General features: G+C 47.6%; 1 protein-coding gene across 1 annotated transcript; it reads right to left on the reverse strand.

Moving 5' to 3' along the window:
* Positions 1-2278: 2278 nt before the first annotated feature.
* LOC8024621 (40S ribosomal protein S15) lies at positions 2279-4565 on the reverse strand. Its single transcript, XM_002406386.3, has 4 exons — positions 4504-4565; positions 4129-4220; positions 2802-3036; positions 2279-2419 (listed from the first exon to the last, which is right to left on the reverse strand). The coding sequence occupies exons 1-4, from the start codon at positions 4510-4512 to the stop codon at positions 2306-2308; spliced, it is 450 nt and encodes a 149-aa protein (XP_002406430.1). The 5' UTR covers positions 4513-4565; the 3' UTR covers positions 2279-2305.
* Between the last annotated feature and the right edge of the window lie 16967 nt (positions 4566-21532).

Raw genomic sequence — 21532 nt, forward strand, 5'->3', positions numbered from 1 at the left:
CATGTTTGTCTTAGTTGTTAGCCCTTTTTCGTGAAGTGTGACCTACATGTACAGGGTGGTTTTTTTTTTGTTTTGTTTTAAGCTGTACAGATTTGTTTAAAAAAAGCCATGAAAGTTACACTTGTGCGGTTTGTGCAGGTGAGTTATACAGCCAGGGGGACATTATGCATTATGTAAGTGGCTAATCTGCGATAAGTCGGCCAATTAATTAAAATTCATCAACTTTTTAAGTTGTGAAAATAAAGATATGGTTCCAATTAGAAACTTACTAAGCATTATCGAAAACCACTAAATCAACTCTTTCTAGAATGGCAAAAGCATCAACACAGTTCAAACATGACGTTGGTGCTTTTGTGAGTTTTAGTGTGACAAGGTATTCAGAAGCATCAAGGTTTATTGATTGTGTTAATGCTCTGAATGAGCAGTTATTACCACACTAGTAGTTTCAATTAACACCTTCCAACTCTAAGATGAAACCAGAAAAACAGACTGGTAGCTTGTTGTGCACATTCGAATGTTGTATGCTAATTGTTGAATTTTCTTAAAAGTTTTGTAGCGTTTCTGGCTGGAAGGTTGGTTTTTCGAAGACTATCTAGTGTAGCTTGGGAGTTGTCAGATCGGTACACCTCAGGGGTACTTCAACGGGGCGTAGGAAATCCTGTTTATATTGTTCTTTTCGGCTAGTTGAGAAGGTGCGAACTTCTGCATACCTCTGTGAAGCGGCCCTGGTGGTTGCTAGAGTGCCGGCAATCAATCGCTGAACTTAACTCGTAAAAGGCGCCATTTTTCTCCTACGAACTGTTGCAGACGACGACGACAACTTCGTCCCGTGGGACAGTTAATACTTTTGCATTCAAATCATGCTGTGGTGCCTGTTTCAAGAACTCCAAGGGTATTGCTGAGAAGTGCTTGCTGAAAAAACAAAACATCCAAAAACTGCACAGAACACCAGACGCCATCAATCCATCGATGCTGCCTGTGGATAAAAATTTTGTCTCGGAGTCCTCGTATATCAGGCAGAGTTCGATGGTGAAATAGAATGGGCTTGCGCTATTACCGCTTGGGAAATGGTGCACCATTCTTGCAATACCTCAACTTTGTACTTGCCAAGCCATCGGCCAACATATCTTGCACTGATGTCACAATGCATACTTTTGAGCACCATAAAAAAAGGGAGGAAGCTGCTTTTGTAGGAAATTTGAGTGACAGGTTAATCCTCTATAATTTTCTGGGAGGAGAACAGTGATGGGGGTCTGGGCAAATCAGAGAAAAGACGGGAGCTCCTCCTTCCCCTCTTCTACGATGGCCATCAGAGTGCTCTTTGGACGATGTCGTGCGCAAGCCATGTATTGCGATGCTAAGACCCATTAGAACATGTCTTGCGCTCGGTGACCATCTGAACCAGGCACAAGCGGTTCATGATAAAATCCGGCAATTTTCTCATCCAATGCATCTTTTGCTCTGAAAATGCGAACAGGGCCGCCAGATCCAAGAAAAGAATTATGAAAGTAGCCAACTGGGGTCAAGGTTATTTTTCTTTTTAGTAGCCGTAAACACTTTCAAATGGCGCCAAAACGTTTTTTTCAGTATGTTTAAAAAGAAAAAAGCGCAATCACTTTTTTGTTGCGGTAACAGTACAAAAACAAGAAAAAGTTGTACATTACAGCAAGTTCTACATAGATTATACGAGTAAAAATTAATCTCGCGCAGGCACTTTATGGGCAGGTGGTGAACAGAGTGATCTTCAGAGCTATCTCTATCCTGTACAAGTCAAATAGCAGGCTTGACATCACCCACCCCTTGTCAATTGCTAGGAGTTTCTCCGTCAACGGTGCTTTCTTGTTTCCGCTTTTCTGTACGTACGCGGCATGAACCGCGATCCATGTGCGGCTCTCTGCCAACTGCTGCTTAGATTCTTCAAAACACTCAAAATGTTAATGTGAAAGCGTCGTTGCATCACAGGCTCAAACGGAGAGTAATTACCAGCATTAGCACATAGCCAATCTCAATTTTACGCATCCAAGGACCTCAAAAAGTAGCCAACTTGATGGAAAGTAGCCAAACCTGGCAACCCTGAATGCAAGACACCATCTCTGCTCAAGTGTTCGCATTTGCCTTCAAATCTTGCCACATGCCGCCGAGCACCCACCCTTAAAAAACGTTGAGGCCCACCAATTTCAGTCCATTTTGTACACCAGCTTTCACTCAATTACCACACGGTTTTAAGGTTCCTGGAGCCTCGATGACCACACGTGGTAGACGAGTCACGACACAACCATGAGACCATTTCAGCCGTTTTATTACTCTACTTCAGGGGGATGAACCGAGATGAGTGTGTGGCACCGATACCCGGCCTTCCGTGCTTCACAGGCTTGTAGGTGATGCTGAACTCGCCCAGGTAGTGGCCGATCATCTCTGGCTGCAACAACCAACCAGAATGCACGTCTTAGCTTTCCACTCTCAGAGAACGCTCGTTCTCTTAAACTCCTTCCTTACAAGTAGTCAGAGTTTCAAAAAGAAGTCTTCACATCAGTTTCAGAAGACCATCGTGAGAATAGAAACTTTGTCTCATCATACAAACGACTTCCCCGCGGCACAAACTGCTTCTGGAGTACACAGTTATCAGATGCTGTGGCATAAAGCTGCTCGATCGCGGTAAAACACCAATCGCCGAGATGCCACTGGCAGGGACACACCGGCAGTTAATTACGGTGTCCGGGACACGTTTGTGGTACCATTCGCTCTTGTCGACGTTGCCAACTAGCCCCGTGTTCGTCTCGCGGTTTACGAGATGGCCGTACCTTGATTTCGACCTGGTTGAAGGTCTTGCCGTTGTAGACTCCCACAATGGAGCCAACCATTTCGGGGACCACCAGCATGTCGCGGAGGTGAGTCTTCACCACCTCTGGCTTCTCCAGGGGCCCGCACTCCTTCTTGGCACGCCGGAGCTTCTTGATGAGCGCCAGCGGCTTGCGCTTGAGACCGCGGGCGTAGCGCCGGCGGGCCCGGCAGTGCATCAGCTCCATCAGCTGTGTGCTGCGATTGGACGTCGGAATTATGAACGCCTTAAATACAATGGAATTTCGAAAAGCAGCCTTTACGACTGGCCCTAAAGCATTCTGTGCAGTGCCTACTCGCGGTACAAAGGATATTTACGGCATCATGCTCAATCTGTGACGTGTCCCTAATATATTTGTCGTACTAAAAAATAATAGTGCTTGTTGCAATAACTGAGATTCACAAAACTAATCCCTGGAGAAGGGGAACAAAGGACAAACACGAATCTCTAAACACAGCTAGGTGACTGGTGCGCGACCGAAAAAATCTGCCTGGCCCGGGTATTGAACCTGGGACCTCTCCATTTCCAGTGGAGCGCTCTACCAACTGAGCTAACCAGGGGTTAGACACCAGTAGAGCAAACAGGTTTTATCAGCTGCCACCAGTCGAACACCAACGAGGGTGAAAGGCTTGTATTTTAAGGTTGATTATAATGCAATTAAATGCAAAGGTGCAAGTGAGCTGGACAAGAATGACGAAAATAATCCCTGGAGATAAGGAACAAGAGTGACAAAGGACAAACATAAATAGGTGACTGGTGCGTGACCAAAGAAACCCGCCTGGTCCGGGTATCGAACCCGGGACCCCTCCATTTCCAGTGAGATTCGTTCTGCAAGCCTCAGGCGTTATAAAGTCTGCAATTCAAGCAAGAGTTATGTGGTTTGCTAAAGTTTAAAACAGATTATAATTGATTTTTACTTTTACACAATTAAACATATTAGTAAAAAAATTATCTCCAAGGCACGAGTTTATGCCAAGTTAACATGCACGAGTTTATGCCAAGTTAACATGTGGGATGTTTGCAGCGTGTCCCCGCGCATGTTGGACATACAAACACGGCAGTTTGGACTAAGTCCGCCGTGTTATAGACAGAAATCGGAGCAGCTTTCAATCAATCAAAATTTCGGGGCTCGGTCGTTTGAGAGTACGCCTGCTGGAGCCGATGTTTGCGTCGTTAGCAAGTCACACAAGGCTTTACACAGAAGTGTGTGCCTTTCACACATGTTTGCATGTCCACACCCCTGTCGAAATGCCTCTTTATTAGGCGGGCACACGGCATTTTCGTCTTACCTGGACATGTCAAGCAGTTGATCCAGGTCGACACCGCGGTAGGTGTACTTGCGGAAAGTACGCTTCTTCTTGGCCAACTCTTGCTGATTTTCCTGTTAGCGGACAGAAAAACGATGATGTGTTAGTGCCTTTCGATCGAGAAAACCGTTAATTGTGGATACGTCCATTTCTGCGGGGTTGAGCACGGTGTTTAGATACCGCTAGTTAATGCTCTACCACTGTGCCATTATAAAGAGAAATAAAGACAGAACTGCGAGATAAGAATATTAAATATAAATCGGTGATGAATACGTGGGACAAAATGTTGTTGTTTCAACATTCTAGTTCCCTTAATTTGGTTTTAAAACATGCGATTAAAGACGATTGAGCACTTACGTCCTCCATGTCGACGGACTGTTGGAAAGGAAAGAAAGGCCTAGAGGTACCGGAACCGGAAAATGGTTATGGTTGGTGGCGATGGCAGCGCTGCCGAACTGCGTGGCACGCTTGCGAACTTTTTCGGGGGAACTGTTTCACTTTCGGTTTCGAGTGTCTACTCGATGACTATTTTAAATTTTACTCCACATCGGTTTTATTAAATGGCGCTTCGCTCATCGGTATTGTTTTTTCACTGTTTCATTTTCTAAATTTTTTTACCGTTTTTTTTTATTTATCGCATAGTAATTTAATTACTAATGGGAGAAAAAAAAAAGAAGAAAACTGGAAGGTGCAATCCACGCATATAAAAACAGTAAACAAAAAGCAACCGTTTGACATATGTTTGTTTGACATATGTTTGACATAGACACCCAGCGGAGTGTCTATGTCTTTTTCTGTCCCTGTTTCTCACGCTTCATCTCTCCTCTAAGTTCAGCTGGCCCCAGTCCAAGCAACCCCCTTCCCCCTTTTTCTTAATTTGGGTGTTTGCAGGGCACCTCTTATGAATCTTCGGCCTCTCTGCTGTACCCCGCCTCTCCTGAGCCGAAAATGGCTCAGGAGAGGGAAAAAAATTCGTACATTAATCTTTTTGCATTCAAGTTTTTGGGTTTTTTTTTACTTTTTTTTTTCTACAATATGTTTTTAGTGGTTGGGTTTTGTTTCCGAAGAGATAGTCAAAACTTTAAAAAAAGGGGCCAATGCATATGTTTGTTTCTTATTTATTTAGTGGGAGCACGCACACTGCCTGCACGCTGTGTAGGTTTAGAAGCATCATATTAAATATTGAAGGCAAAAAGTTGTCACCGTTCTTCCATTCTGTTTTATTTTGGCGCATCCGCTTCCGCGACATTCCAGCAGCTTCTGATTCCTGACCAGAGTTACTTGACAGAGCTGCTCCGTCGGATGATGAGCTCTCATCCTCTGAATTTCATTCCTGAAAGCCTTAAAAGTCTGAATCGGGAGAGCCAGTGCTCCCACTGGCACTACCGCCAGAGTAGCCGGTATGCGAAGTGAGCACCACATGCGCGGAGTGTCTAATTTGAAAACTATATACTGTATAGCCCAGCAAAGCGGAACACGGTATGAATATAATGTTTATTGTTCACCAAAGACATTACAAATAGCAACACACCCTGCGGTGGGCTCAGTTTTGCGTTGAGGTAGGCACTTTCAAATGTGCAATCACCGCCGCACATGTGTGCCACCTGTACAAAGCAACTAAAAACTGAAAGCACAAGTAAGCAAAGAAAATCCCACCACCCTCGCCCACAAGCTCCATTTAAACATAGTCATCAATGTGGAATGCCGATGCATCATCATTAGACGCGGTGCCGCAGGCTTTTATGTTATGGCCGACTTGCTTCCCGCGGCACCGCGGCTCTCTTGAGCCAGAATAAAATATCAATATCAAAAGAGCTCATGCTTACGATTCATCACGTAAAATGTGATAATAGAGCATTTTAAAAAAAAAATTGAACCCCGAACCCCCCCCCCCCCCCCCCCTTGCCAATACCACGGATGCCTAGGTGCCCGAAATATAGATATATTAGCTCGAAGAATATAAATACACGATGGCTTAGAAGGCTTTCAAGAAACTTTCAGATCATCCATCACTTCTGGTGTATCAATTAATTGTTTTAGGGGGTAAAGATTCAACACCATAAGCGCCCCCCTCACCTTCCCCGCGCACACAGACACCGACTACGCCATGTCGCCTGCCTGTGGCGCCTGGCCATGCGGCATAAAGCAAAACAAAACAGCTTTCTAACTTATAAAAAAAAAAAAAAATCTTTGAAAAACGAGGAGGAAGCAATTTGGTAAATGTCGTGGTATTTTATCCTGGCACTGTGCAGTTGGGGAAAGACCTGCTGGCATGCGCGAAATCATTTATTTGCAACATGACCCACTTTCACAGTAAGACTTATGTCAAAAGAAGGAAAAAAAAACACAACTAAATAACACTTCATTGCTGATCTTACTAAAAGTGTTTTCTCCGTTCACGCCCTGTATTTTCACTTTTTTCGCTTGACCATCAGCTCAGCGACCTTGGGATCGAGACAGGGAAAATCGGGAGGAATCTTCGTTGCATACTCCGAGTGGGAGCAGTCGAGGAGAAAACTACGGGAGTAATGCTTACACCTCGAGTAGCCACGTGATCTCGATTCCTCGGGTTGTTCTGGTCCAGGATCGGCACAAACGACAGCCCCCAACGCATCTTCTGACGATGGGTTGGTCTCCAAAGCAGGATTATTAGCCTGCAAATGAAGACCGTCGGACCCTTGAGGAAGCTTTGACAAATTTGTCGGTGCTTTCCTCAGATAATCCTGGTGGGGTGTGTCGTCATCTTGGAAGTTGGTTTCGTTGCCTTCCAGACGACGCTTTTCGTACAAAGTCACTAATTCGCACGAAGACGGGCTTACGTTGGCGTACGAAGCAATTTGAGCGTTGCAGAGGACGTCTGCTTCTGGGGATGGTTGAGGAGTCTGTTCTGGCGCGTGCGCCAGCATCTCTGGTGTCACTTCTACCGAAAAGTTAAAGCGTCCACTAAAGTACTTTTCAAGAACCACATGAGCTGTCCTTACTAGGACCGCTTTGTTGCCACTTATCCTGATCGTATCCTTCCCGATGGTCACAGTGCTTGAGAACAGGAACCCTTCCTCCTTTTCATTTGTTTTCTGACATGCTCGCCTTATGCTTCTGATGGCAACGTTCCTTCGGAACGAAGAATCATCGTAATATTTTGGTCCAGAAACGTCGTTGTCGTAAGGCCCAGAGTCACTCATTTCCCCGTTGGCGTGAGAAAGAGTGATATCGTTTTCCGGAAGGTACCTATCACCTCTTATTCCAAGTTGTCCAGATGCCTCAGGTATTCTGTGCCCTTGGTTTACACGTGGGAAGCTGCGTGCTGGCAGTCCCGGTGTACGGGATTGGTTATGTGCCCACACGTTGCATGAGGAGCCGTTGTGGTGACCTTGAGAAAGTTCTTCCAGCTCCGCCATCTTGCACTTGTAAAACTCAGTGAACTCTTCGTCGCACGTCCAGTTCATGGCACGTAGTTCGATGACCTCGAGAATTCTTAAACGACCGGTGACTTCGAGGCTAGAATCTCTGCAGGCGTTGCGCAGGGTGACGAAATAACGATCCAGGTCTTCCTTATGCTCAGACTCAATCGCTGCACCCTTAGATTTAAGCAAGTCGCAGACGCGAATCAGGTCAGCTGACGTGGTCTTTCCGAAAGGACCTATACAAAAAGATCGAACGAGCTGTTCCAAATCATTGAGTACCTTTATGTTCATGGTGCTTGCGCATCGGAGTTGCGAAGTCCTGCTGGATGCTGGCGATTTCCCGACTGACGTGGAAACTTTTTCTTCTTCGGAACTCGAGTGAGGTCGTCTTACTACGGCGGTATGCGTTTTCCGCTGGCGAACTTCGCATTTATAACGGGCTGCACCCTTTGCAGCCTTGCTGGTTTACATAAATGGTGCGTCTTTGATTCTGGATCTCTGAAGATAGCCAAGCTGTAGTAGTTCATAATAGATGGTGTGGCGCGCCACGGACTCGGCGTGCCGCACGTGCAAACTTGCGCTTTTACTTTTTTTGAGAAATGAACACAAGCTACCTATAGCTGGACGTGGCTGCGTGTTAAGCGCGAAACACATGTACGACGAAACCGTCCGATCCGACGTCCGACTGCGCAATACGACGGTCGGAGGCGAGGGTATTCAACGCTCTCCGATGCTACGAAAACCCTCTCCCCCCAAGGTCATTCCGGCAGACCGCACGTCGGATCGGAAGGTTTCGTCGTACATGTGTTTCGCGCTTTAGTGCGCTGCTTACTGCCTCTCTTGAGTCAGTGCAGCGCCGTGCCGTTTATCATATCATGAGGCGCCATCTCGGACCCTCAACTCCACCCTGTCGAGAGTGTGCACCAGCAAGCTTCCTCGACCAGCCAGCTGGGATCCGCTGCACCTCCGTCGCCAAGTTGCGACAATACCCTGCCCTGCGAATCTGCGACGTACCTGAACCGGAGGTCTGCAGCTTCTGCTTGCACGTACCCTCCGCCACATTCAATCATTCGGTCCTTGCGCGGTTCATCTCTGGAGGTCCCTCACAAGGTCGATCATCAGCCCCGCACCAACTGACCACGCATCCAAACGCACGTTAGGGCGTCGCAGCTCACTTGCGGGCAATCAACATATTTGCAGCTTTTTAGGAGCCACAAAAAAAAAAAATGGGTATCATATTTTCTAAATTCTGTCTATTTTTAGTTTTGAGTGTGTACCTTCGATGACTCGTGACTTTGATTATCTTTGGTGGTTGTATCTAAACCACAGAAAACGGCACGTGACCACGGAGAAGGGAGTGAGCGCAACTCAAGCCGGCCAGTTCTCTATCAGCGGTTTTCAGGTGGACAGAAAACAAATTTCGAGCCGCAAATTCTGTACTGGGTTTTTGGGCTTTCATGTGTCATGTAGAAATAAAAACCCTGGACACCATAAATGCCCTGTCAGCGTCCCTTTAAACCAACTATACCTCCAGATGATTCTGGTACGATGTTCATCGAAGCAGGCAGGGGTTGGGCATCCAGAATCGCTGGGTTGGTTCTGCAGCGCGGGCTTTCGCTCCACGTGGAATTTGTGAAGTTACACGCACTAATAAAAGCACTGGATAGGGTGCCTTCCCGCGGGTGATGACATCTCGCCATTTTGTTCTGAACGCTTATTTTTTATTTTATTTATTTTTTGTTCTGAAGCGCGTCCCTGCACGCCCTCGTGGTGCTATCGATGCTATAGCGACATTTTGTTTGCGACGATTTCTTTGTATTTTTGCCGTGAGCGTGTGCTGTCCGCATCGGGTACAAAGGGTGGCACCACTGTTGCGTTGGGGAGGGTGGCGACCCCAGGCGCGGAAACAAGAGTTGGGGCTGCGGCTCGCTGCTACCATGGCCCCGAGGAAACAGGCCTGGAGTGGGAGTACTCTAGGAGAACTTTTATATACAGCGAATATACAAGAGCATGGTCGACTAATTAATCGGCAGTCTGCAGTCGGCGATTTCTGGCTCCCCAATCCCAAGTTATATAGCCCTCCGAGGGCGAGAAGGCCCTCTGAGAGAGAGGAGCCTTCCCCGGTTTTCGAGTGTTCACGAGGTGTCCGAAGTGCGGGGGCGGCTGAGGCAATTTCCCGGTGTTCTTTCAGCGAGGGGCAGATGATGTAATCCCTCGACGTTCTTGCCGCGCTCCAGTGGCTGATGTAAGGAGTCGACGTTCTTGCTGAAACTCAACACCGACAGACCCACACACACACAGGCACGCACACGTACGCCGGTGTTTCTCCTTGCGAGGGCCCGCGATTCCAGATGGTCTCGTGGCTTCAGGAAGACGGTCTGTTTTTAGTTTAAAGCCCCCAGTGAAGGCCGTCGCAACACCACCCAGGCACCACCACAAACAGAAGGACATTGAGGCACCCTAGCACTCGATAGCGCTAATATTGGGGAGGAGATCGAATCCAGTCACGTCTATAGCGGTAAGCTTCAGCTGTGGGGACAACAAACCGAATTTTCTTGTTCATTTTTGACCAGAGAAATCGAAGATGACGATTCGAAGGCCGCTCCTCGTGCGACCAAGGCACTGGTCAAAGCGACGCGCTCGTGCCAAGACCGCGCTAGGCAAAGTTCAATTTCTTTGTTATGCTGTGGGGACCAACGTTGTTGGGGACATGGATGGATGGATGGATGAATCCGGCTGAGCCCTTTGGATCGGGCGGTAGCTTACGCCACCTAGCCATTTTGTTTTACCATTTAAGCTTAAAATATTGAAATGTGAAATCTATGTTCACTCCACACTGCAAAGAAAGTGAGGCTATAAAAACCGCCCGATAAAGCGCACCCTATAGTTCGGTCTCCTGCACAATAGCGCTTCTGCCTTTTTGTTCCTTTTGTTTTTCTTACTGTTATCATTGTCTGTGTACGAAAAGTTCGACCTTTTTCTTTTTAATATAAACGTTTACTGATTGACAGATTGTTTAAAGGGTTCATGAAACGATTTTTCAACTTTTTCCTTCTTAGCTTTCCTTCTACACTCACAAATGGCGCATTGTATGGAACAGTTCAAGAATACCTCGTTTGTGTACCTGGCCACCGCCATTCTCCTCCTAGAAGATTAGCCCGTCGCTCAGAACTCGGACAAAAGTTGCTTTCCCCACTCTGTTCACACCGAAGCTGACAGTGCTGTGGAAGTTACGTGCTCGTTGTGCCAGCCACACTTTTGCCACGTGATCACGCTCCCTCGCGCATACCAACCCGCAGAGAATGAGGGCAGGTGATGAAAGGGAGGCGGCTGATTGGTTCGGCAAGCACATAGCTTCCGCCGCGCTGTCAGCTCAGGGTTGAAGGGAATAAGTGAGGGCTGGTGTCGTGTTACGTGCGTTTGGACCCGGTGGCGCGCTTTTGGGTACCGCGGATGTTTCCGAAGGGAAGGAGGTACGAAATTGTCCGCTGTGTTTTCAAATTTTTGCAACCGAAAATCAGGCTTTTGACTTTCTACCTTCTTCCTTCTGGCCCACTAAACGATATGTTAATGGCAAAATCTCAATCTAAATTCATTTATCCCAGACAAAAAGTCGTTTCATGGGCCCTTTAATGTCTCTGTAGGTACACGTGCGAAGTCTGATTTGTTTCCTTTTTCTTTTTGTTTTATAAAAAGTTTTAGTGCAGCGCGTGTAACTACACCCTAGACCACGTGCTCAGACTAAAGCGTGAAGAGCTGCGTAATCATGACAACAGTTGATGTCGTTGGTGCTTTCGCGCGGCGGTGCGATCCGACGTTAATTTTTAACACAGCTAAGAACAAAAGTCCACTCGCTGCATGCACCTTGGTACATGAGGACAAAATGCTTGATTTGGACTATTCTGTATGCCTGTTGAGGACCCTGGAACAACTTTTTCTTGTTTACATGGTTAGCGGGTTAGTTTGCGTTCAGAATCTACTTGAGATGCCGCGAACCTTTTGCGAACCTAAGGTTCGAAGATCAAACAAAGGGGTTCGAAAGGTTCGCGACGTTCCGAAACGTCAAACTTGTTACATAAAAATTCGACGATTTTCGAACTTTGTAAATTATGGCGCTGAGAAATTCGATACTTTCAAACTTTCGAACTTATTACGCTAAGAAATTCGACGATTTTTTTACACTTTCGACCCTGCTGAGTTTCAAACGTTCGTCGAATTTCGAACAAAAGTTCGACAAAGTTCGAACCAAGTTCACTCCCATAGGTTCAAGGCATCAAATATAAATAACACAAGATGTCAATGTGTGAAATGGAGTTGAAGTTGCACCTAGAGTCTTACTTAGCTGATCGTGCCACCAACGACTCGTTTGTAAAGCGCTGAATGATCACTTTGGGGTGGCCTCGGCCTCGCACCCCTCACAGCTTTTTCTTTCAACTTCCACACAGAGCCTCTTCCGCGCACAACTCCGTAGGTTGCCCCGAGGATAACCTCTGGGCCAACAGATCCCTAATTTGCAGGCTTGAAATTCAACCGAGGCGCTTCACTCCATGGGGGCGTTAATCGTATTAGTTGTTTTTGAATGCAAGGCCCCCGATTCCCTCGCGCAGTGGCGTAGGCTGGGGGTGGTTTGAAGGGTCAAACCCCCTCCCGAAATCAGCACCTTTTTTTTTAGTAAAGGGAGACAAATATTGGATGACTACCGAATTGTTCCAGCCAGCCGGGGAGTTGAGGACGGCCGTGTTCGTACCCGTGGATTGTCCTGCATCGACTACTACACACGAAGATAAAACATAGCCCCCCCAGAATAATTCCTGGCTACGCCACTGTCCTCGCATCAAGGAAAGGAGGGCGCGGAGCGCGACGCTGATGCGTATACAGCGAACGCTGCATCGGCGCTTGCTTCGTTAGCATTAGTAACCGGCTGCATTTGAGAGCGGCCAATATCTCCATTGATCGAAGAAGAAAAGTGCCGGGCAGCAGCAATATGGTTAGCCCTATAACAATCGGTCGTGACCTGATCAGCTGGCCTGGTAATCCAGTAATGGTTGCGTTCTCCTCAACCTTGACTAATGTCGGGTGCTCTGCCTGTGTTCAGTGTTTTCTCCATCCCACGGGTCATTCCGCTTGAAATAAACGCCCAGAGCGACTAAAAAATTTCGGGAAGCCTGGATGCCGTTATGTGAATGCGTCGTCGTCGTGCACGATGCCTCTCGTGCCAACATTGTATTTAGGCCACGTCCGATCGGATTGCTACTATAGTTTGCAAATAAGTTAGAGGTACGTTCACCTGACCCTCGGGGCTTTTCGATGAATGGTTCAACCAGTTCAACGCTTATTTCATAAATTACGACAAATAGCGAGTAATAGTACACGTGGTACCGTCAGTACCACAGCACTGGGAAGGTGTATATTCATAGCATAAGAGAAATGGGCAACGTTTTCGGTAAAAATTGTAACACATTTCGTTTTTGTTTTTTTAAATTACATGGAAGCAGTTTGAAACTGCGGAGTGTGATCTGCTTCCGTGATGTTCAAAGACTTCTTTCGACCTATTCGAACTTGTACGATTTTTCAAACTTGAATCTTAAATAAATTTGAGCTGTTCGAATGTTTCGAACGATCTGTCTGAAAAATCGAAATCTTCGAACTAGAGCTTTCAGAAACCTTAATATTTTCGAATTATTCGAATTCGAACCTCAGCAGGGTTCTAAAGTTGCCAACTTTCAAAATGTGAACCTTAGCGAGGTTCGAAAATTTCGAACCTTTCGACCTCGAACTTCGGGAGGTTCGCGGCATCCCCAGAATTTAGCCCTCATCGCCCTCATAATTAAACTTTCGTTTTACATGAAAAAAATTAAAAAAACAAATATATAAAAAGCTTCTTTTTTGGTATATTTTGAAGGCGACCTAAATGCATAGTATCCCTGTGACGTCATAATGCACGTGACCATTAGGAACGCAAGTGGTCACGTTCCTTACGTCACGCCATGGAGAATGCAGGGATTGGTGTTCCACGCGCCGCACGTGCTGGCCTCAGCAGTAGTAACTTCTCTAAAGCAAATGTCTAAAACAAATTACATATTGCACGCGCGTTCGCCAACCGTTTATTTTGGCTATTTACTTCGAATCCTGTGTACGGGGAAGGCGTGCGCATGTGGCGCGTGGGATACTAATCCCTGCATTTTCCTTGATGCTTGGGTAATATAGCAATACGCCTCGCAAGTGGGCTCATTTTCGTCTTCTGCGCATGAGAAAGGAAGTAGCGGTGACGTCAGAACGCCGAGTCCTGATTGGCTGATCGCGACCCCCTATTGAGCGTCGTCTGCTCCTTTGCAACGTCGTCTGCTCGCAACATCGTCTGCGTCTGTCTTACCTTTCCTGCGACTTTCGGAGCGAACTCGACTTGGCCTTTAAGGGAGGGCAGACGAAATAACTCGAGCGGTACGTTGTTTTCGTCTAACAACTAGCAGACGCGCATCAAGGAGGGAAGGCAAAGGACTCACTGGCGAGGTGTCCCGGGGCGCCGAGGTTTGTTTGCTTAGTGTCCGCAAGTTCCCTCCCAAATACTTTTTACCTCCATTCGTGTGCGGCGAGACCCCTCACTCTTTAACGGCGCCGGCGGGTTGGCGCAGTTAACGTCGTCTGCTTTACGTCTGCTAGTCAAAGCGATGGCTGCTTTACCTTTCCTGCGTCTGTCGGAGATTCGCCGCTTTTTCACCGGCGAGAGTCACCGTTGCCTCGGGAAACAAGGAGATAACAAGAGGAAGAAATTGACCTCTTAATTTAAAATTGAGGTCAGCGATCAAAGTATAACACGGGAAGGGTTCACAAGGGTCGCGCGGGCATATTCCATTCAGCACGTCAGCCGGTCGTGGGCAGACGGTCGCCGAGTCGCGGAGTGCCTGCTAGGCCTAAAGGCCCGTTCACACTTGCGACAGTCGCTGGAGCGACAAGCGACTGCCCAAAATCGGTCGACTGGTTTTTGGTCGCTTGTCGCTTGTCGACTGCCCTAAATCGGTCGCTACCGACCTGTTTTTCAAGTCGAAAAATCCGAGTCGCTGAACGGCGGAGCCAATCCGAGTCTCGTGTCTCGTCGGAAGTGATATGTGCGTTTGTTTACATCCGGCACTGCTTCCCGCGGGAAATAGCGACACGCGCACGGCGGCGGTCACTGGCATGGGGTTCTTCGCGGAAGCTCTTATCAATGCTGTCAAAGACTGAAGCAATGGTGTTTTGTCCCTTGTCCGTATCCCCAGTCTCGGGTTTACAACTATGTCAAAGACTATTTGTTTCTTTACAATAAGCGGCACCCCGACCACAAGGATCGGGGCAAAAAATTGCAGGCCTAAAACGAGATCGGCGACATTTTCGGCATGGCAGGTACGTACAATATCACGATTGAGGGAGCGCACATATAGCCCTTGTTTTCCGTTCTGAAGCACCATTACGTTTTCTTGATTTTTCCTGCCGGCACCTTTGATCAGAAAAACCTTTCAGCCGCTCGAAAAAGGTGGCGACTCGTCGGTCGCTCAATCAGGTGTGAACACTTGTGGTCGTTTTTCGCTAGTCGCTCTAGCGACTGTCCCAAGTCGCAAGTGTGAACGGGCCAAAGGCCGCCGTACAGTTCGCGCTTTCCACTTTTTCTGCGTTTCCTCCTCTCCTGCCCTCCTTTCCTTCCTTCACCACCTTCCCCCCCCCCCTGTTTACCGCCCTCCCCCCCGGGGGGACAACACGGAGAATGGATTAGGAGACGCCTCCGTTAATCCGGCCTAACCCGCCGAAGAGGGGGCCTGCTGCTTGACCAAAAATTATTTCGCTGCCCGCAAAAAAAAAAAAAAAAAAAAAAAAAAAAAACGCCGCGGGCAGCGATCGGTTGCGCTAAGCTGGTATGCATTGGACTAACATTTTTCGAAGCGCGGCAGGTTTAGTGTAGGTCCTATCATATGGTCCTTCAAGACTTCCCTGTCCGCCACAAGCTAGCCAATAATTCAAGAACATAACGACGGCAGCGTATTCAAACAGTGTAAAATAAAATGTAGATAATATTTATAAGAACACCGTTGTCTTCACTGCTTGGCTTTCAAATTTTTATGTTGCGAATAATCGTAATCAAACTATTTTTATGATTGAAGACCCCTCGTCGTGCATCGACCCCAAGATTACGCTTACGTGAAATATGATTCTGCGTGGGAGCAACTCGAGTCACCGTAAACTTTTTTTTTTTTTCAGCGTGGATTTTGCTTTTTAATTTAGCTGAGGTATTACTGGCAGAACACGAATCGCATACTTGGAAGGTATATACCGTCTGAAAACTCATATAGCTGGTTGAGTGAATGCAATACTATCGCATTCGTTGAAGCTTGATTTGTTGATTCGAACTTCAACAAATCACACGCACCCATTCTCCCTATTCCTGTTTACCCAGTCGTAGTCGTTCCCTCACGATGCAATACGAGTACAAGTAACTGCAGTTTATGCATTGTTGACGTTGCACAGCCGTGATCGCACGGTTTTCAGAAGCGCTATAGTACAAGCACAAGCGTCGAATTCCAGTACACTGATTGATTTCTGTCTCACCGCCGTGACGCCACACGAGAAAAGCGATTTCGTTCTGTCTGTGAAATTAGGAACACAGAAATCAAGCTGTAATCCCGGTGATAAAACAAAGCGAAATGGATCTCTGCAGCCAATACCCAACCGTTTGCGAGGTGACTAGGCGAAAGCGTATATTACCTCCGTGCCTTTGCCCTCTGCACACCGCCAAAGAGAGTCATACAAACTCCTTGTAGCTATTGTCAACACGATTGCGTTTGCAAGCCGGTAGTTTGACTCGGCTGGGATTCGTCCCTTTCGTAGGTCTCTATGAAACCAGAAAGGTAGATATTTTTCTACATTGGGTGGGTTTGCCCGGGGCCTCCAGTTATTTACGGCCAAAATCACACTGGAGGCGCTTCAGCAATGTTCACTCTGGTCGACACACGTGCACTCTAAAAATGCCAGTCGTCTGCCTTCCCAAAAGATACTTGAAGAGCCAATCATAGAAACCGACGGATAACGAGGCCGAAATTATGCTTGTACCTCAAAACAATTATAACACAAATTTGGCCTCGTCATTCCCAAACTGGTTGCCGGACAAAATTCTCTATGCGTGTTGCAAGCCAGGATTGGTAATAGTAACATAAGATACGTACGGCAGAATTCCCTGCCGTAAATAAAATTATTTGGCTGACGCCAAAGTAACGCGAAATAGGTGCAAAGAGTTTTGCAAAAAAAAAAGCGTAAACCGAAAAAAGGGGGAAAAAAAAACAGACGAAAAGGAGAAATAAGAAAAACAAATCTCTGGTGACGTGGCCAAAAAAAATTCTGTTCATGTGCTTTTTATTGTCACGTGACCGAACAAAAAAAAAATAAACGAAATAAAAAAAGAACACGAGAAAAAAACCATCCCCTGCCCGGTTTCGAAGCTAGGCCCTCTTGATCGTGAAACTAGCGCGCTATTCGTTGCGCCTAGTTGCGCCAACATAACTTTTTTCTTTCTTTATTGCAAGTTGCGCCAACATAACTCTGCCTGTAATGCTCACGCATTCTCACATCATAGGAGAAAGCTTAGGTGCATTCGTAGTTTTTCATGTCTTTGTTATTTTTATTTGTGGCAAGAGTTCACGTTTCAGAATGCTTTCAGAGTTTTGGAGCAAAACGAGTTTTCTTCATTCGAGTCACCTTCTAGAGCCAGTAGACCGCACTGGGTCCTCCGGCTAATCCAGCAGCTATTTTCAAATTCTCTGACGTGCCCGTCCTCGCAACCGAGGTCGCCGGTCGCCGGTCTTTTACCTGGTAGCCGGAACCCCCAGCAAAGCGCACATGAAGGCTCCCTACCCACGGCAGCTTTGTTCCGTCCCCACTCCCTCTCGAGAGGATGGCCTCGCCCCGAGGCTAATCCCATTCCACCCAACGCTGGCCCTTTCCCTCTCCGTCTCCAGCTTCGGGAGAGAAGGTTCTTCCCTGCAGAACGTCCCGTTTGTACAGCGGCCTTCTGCCCAGCTCGTTTGGTCGCGTTCGGTGGAATCGTCGCCGTTGGAGCTTTTCCCCGGTGTCTGTGGATCCAGCGTTCTTGTTCGTCGTGCTCTGTTTCAAGTAATTTTTACTTTTTTTTTTTGCTGCTTGAAGTCAGGACGCGTGAGAAGCTCACGTAGAAAAATAAACGTCCGTGGGTCGTCGCGACCGCGACGCTGTCGGCCATGCTGACTTGATCGTAATAAGTGCGTAAGACAGCTTCGGAGCTGTCGTAGGATTTCGTCGTAACCTGCGCAAAACTTACGAAAATTTCGTTTCGTGAATACGAATTTGTTCATAAGTTTTGTCTTACGCACATTTTTGGCGTAAGATCGTTTCGTGAATCTGGCCTCTGCACTTCCGAAAGTCGCAGGAAGCGTAAGACAGACGCAGACGACGTTGCGAGCAGACAACGTTGCAAAGAAGCAGACGACGCTCAGATAGGGGGGCTCGATCAGCCAATCAGGGCTCGGCGTTCTGACGTCACCGCTACCCCCTGCGCAAGGAGCAGACGAACTTGCCCTCCGCTGGCCCGTGGGCCTCAGGTGACCATTCGTCGTCAGTGTCACATGACGCTGTCACTCGACATGACGTGGTGATGTCGCGTGACGTGGAAACATGACGTCATCAAGGCTGCCTTCTTCGCGGGGCACAAAACAGCGCTAAGAATGCACAAAAATAAATTCTCAGCATACTTTTATTTTCCGGCGAGCTCTGCCTTTTTTTCTGAAATGATAAAAACATTTCATACGTATATATCCAAATTTCTCGCCACTAAAGTTCGAAAACCTTGTTCACTCCAATGCACTGGCGAGAGCCACGGCAGCCTTTTTCATGAACACACGCCGCGTTTAAAAGCAAACACGATGCATTTCAGAGCTTCAGCTGTTCTCCGCGTTGACAGAGAGGCAAGCCAGACAGGCTGAGATGATGAATGATGATACTTTTCGGCACCCCAAATTTCCTCCGTCTCGTTGCCAAGCGAGCGAAAGGCTTCACAGCTAGCCTGAACCGTAGCCCCCCTGAACAAACTCAGCTCGGACACAATCAACGCTCACTCGTGAAGTCGTGGTGTTTGACTTGGCCCGGCTGACCCGGCTCTTTCGCCCTCCCCACATTATACAGGAGACGAAGGGACTCCTAGTACACCATACTCCTATGATTCGACTAAATTTACTTGACGGACATGATACTGATTGAAGCGCCATCTATCTGAAGTCACACGCAACGCCCACTGAAGGCGGGAACTGTACGGGAACTAAGGAACTCTCGTATTTCGATGGGTGTCTGCTCAGGGAAGACACCCCTTGGTACAACGAGTGTTGCGGTTGCTTGGCGAAGCGAACGTGTAAATATACTTCGACAACCTATCGGATGACCAAGACATCACTATACACTCTGTAAAAGCGCATGTCGGCTGCAGTTAGTATGGTTTCCAGAGCGTTCAAATATCGGTGTTGTGACGTTGCTTGCAGGTATAATTTCCACGAAAGTTTACGGAGAACAAGAGTAGCGTCGTTTTGACCTCGACCAATAAGCAACTGGGACACAGAATCACGTGGCTGTTGGCGGTGCCGCTGTCACGAAATGTGTGCACAGAAGCCTCGAGGAAAAGAGTAGCGTAAACAGAATAGAAATAAAAACGAGGAAATGTGGAACTGGCCGTGTTTGCCGATAGGCCAGATGGTGTTGGATAAAAATTCTCGAGTCTTGGAGCGCTCTCTCGGCTATTCAGTCTGCGCTCGGCTGTACCAGGAAGCGGCATCATGGTACCTACACTGCCGTCCAGCGCAGTTCTGCTAGGTGGGTAGTTGACGTCGCTCGGATATTATAAGGTTTTAGTTTTCATCTTTCTTCTATTTGAACTATACTCGTTTTCATCTCAAGAAAAAAAATAAGTTTTGTGCATTGTTCAAGCCGCGCGAGCTGTTTTTTACAAGATTTGGTAGTCGGAGGAAGGAGCGATGGTTTTGAAGTTTGAAACGTGAACGTCTTAATAAGATAACGCATAATCTAATCTAAAATGCACTTACACATATCTCAATTTAATTGTCCACACAAAGGGGGAAATTAGTAAAACTCAGCAAGGGGCAAGAATTTTTTTTTTTTTTTTACTGCGGTTCTTGAAATGAAAAGGAATATAGTCGCTCGCAGTTTATTTCTTTTTCAATACCATGTCGGCTAAAGCTACATACATACGTCAAAAAAGGGTTGAGGCTGGAGGCTTGATTTCACCCCCTCCCCCCCCCCCCCCCCCCCCCCTTTGTACGGATTGGTTTACATATCAGTCGATATGCGATTTGGAATAATGATTCAGCAATTAGTAACATGCTGAGTGTCATGTGCCGTTTCGCGGAATGCAAACCATCTACGAGCTTGCCATTTTTTTTTTTTTTTTACCTTGAAACTTGATTGTGACGTATACTTACTTTGACGTACGATTACGCGGGTACATTCTCACCAACATCAATTTTTTCCACAGCCACGCTCATCTGCATTGCAAAGACGTTCGCTCAAGATCAAGACTCCGTCCCTACGGATGCCACCGAAACGACAACGGTCGTTCCGGTCACTCCAACCCCACCCTCAAAAGGGACTCCTCCAGTCCCGACGCCGTCAATGCTGAACCCGAACCACTCCTACTACCCGCCTTCATACAGACCACCGCAAGGAGGCTACAATCCGACCAACTGGAACCGCTACCCAACTCACCAGTACACACCAGGGGCAGCGCACCCGCCCGGATGGTACCATCGTCCAAGCTACCGTCCTCCCACATCCACGTACGATTGGTGGAAGGGTTTCCAGAGGAGCCCGTCATTCGAACCCAGCGGTAGCTCTTCGAACTACTGGCCCACAAGTGTAGTTCCTCCAAGCACAGGCTACGGATCTGTTCATCCCTACTATGGTGGCAACGGTTGGCAACCCTACTACATCGCCGTGGGCTACTACCGGAAGAGCCCCACATACCCAGGCTACGGTCCCGGCTACCCTACTGGCGGTGGCAGCACTGGAGGATACCCTCCTAGTTACGGAAGAGGTTACCCTTACTACGGGAGTGGGTACCCGTATTATAGCGGGTACGGATACGGTGGTTACAGCCAGGGTTATCCTTCGGGACCGGGGGCGTACTACGGAGGCCAGTGGTATCCTAGTAGCTACGGTGGTGCTTCTGGAGGCTATCCTTCTTACGGGACCAGCAATTTAAGCCCTCCTGCCAGTTATCCTAGCTACCCTTCTTATGGTAGCAATTATCCGAACTACTACGGGAGCGGCTACTATGGATCAGGGTACCCGATTAGCTCTCCAAGTTATCCATACTACGGCGGCAGCTACGGATCAAGATATCCGAGCAGTTATACAAGCTATCCTTCCTACGGAGGGTACTACGGATCAGGATACCCGACCAGCTATCCAAACTATCCTTCGTACGGTGGCAGTGCGTACAATTACCCTTACTCCGGCGGATATTCCACTGGAAAATACACGGGTAGTAGCTCGTACCCTTACGGTGGCCAAGGTGGGGGTAGTTATCCCAACTATTACTATTACAACAACAGGTACTATTATCCTTGGTACTGTTGTACCTACAATCCCGGTTACTATAACAAGGGCTATGCGACCTCGGGCTCTGGTGGCGTCAAGCAGAACGTGGGCCCAATTAGTCCTGGCCAGAAGACAGGGCCGCAGCAAGCACCGAAAAGGAGCTATGTAAGACGAGCTTTGAGGGACCAACTTGGGGACCAGAAGAACGCCGAACGAAGGATTGAAGACTTGAGTCCGGAGGCGCTAGGTGGAATTCAAAGGTACGTCGTCGACTACAAACCCTCTACGTTCAAGGCGGCAGCAGGGCTCAACGACCAGAAATTGTTTCCGACAAGCTTGGCCGATAAGGTGTCGGATAATGTAGCCTCTGGAGACGAAAACAA

The sequence above is a fragment of the Ixodes scapularis genome, unplaced genomic scaffold, assembly GCF_016920785.2.
Source record: "Ixodes scapularis isolate PalLabHiFi unplaced genomic scaffold, ASM1692078v2 PGA_scaffold11__112_contigs__length_91849675, whole genome shotgun sequence".
NCBI classification, from domain to species: Eukaryota; Metazoa; Arthropoda; class Arachnida; order Ixodida; family Ixodidae; genus Ixodes; species Ixodes scapularis.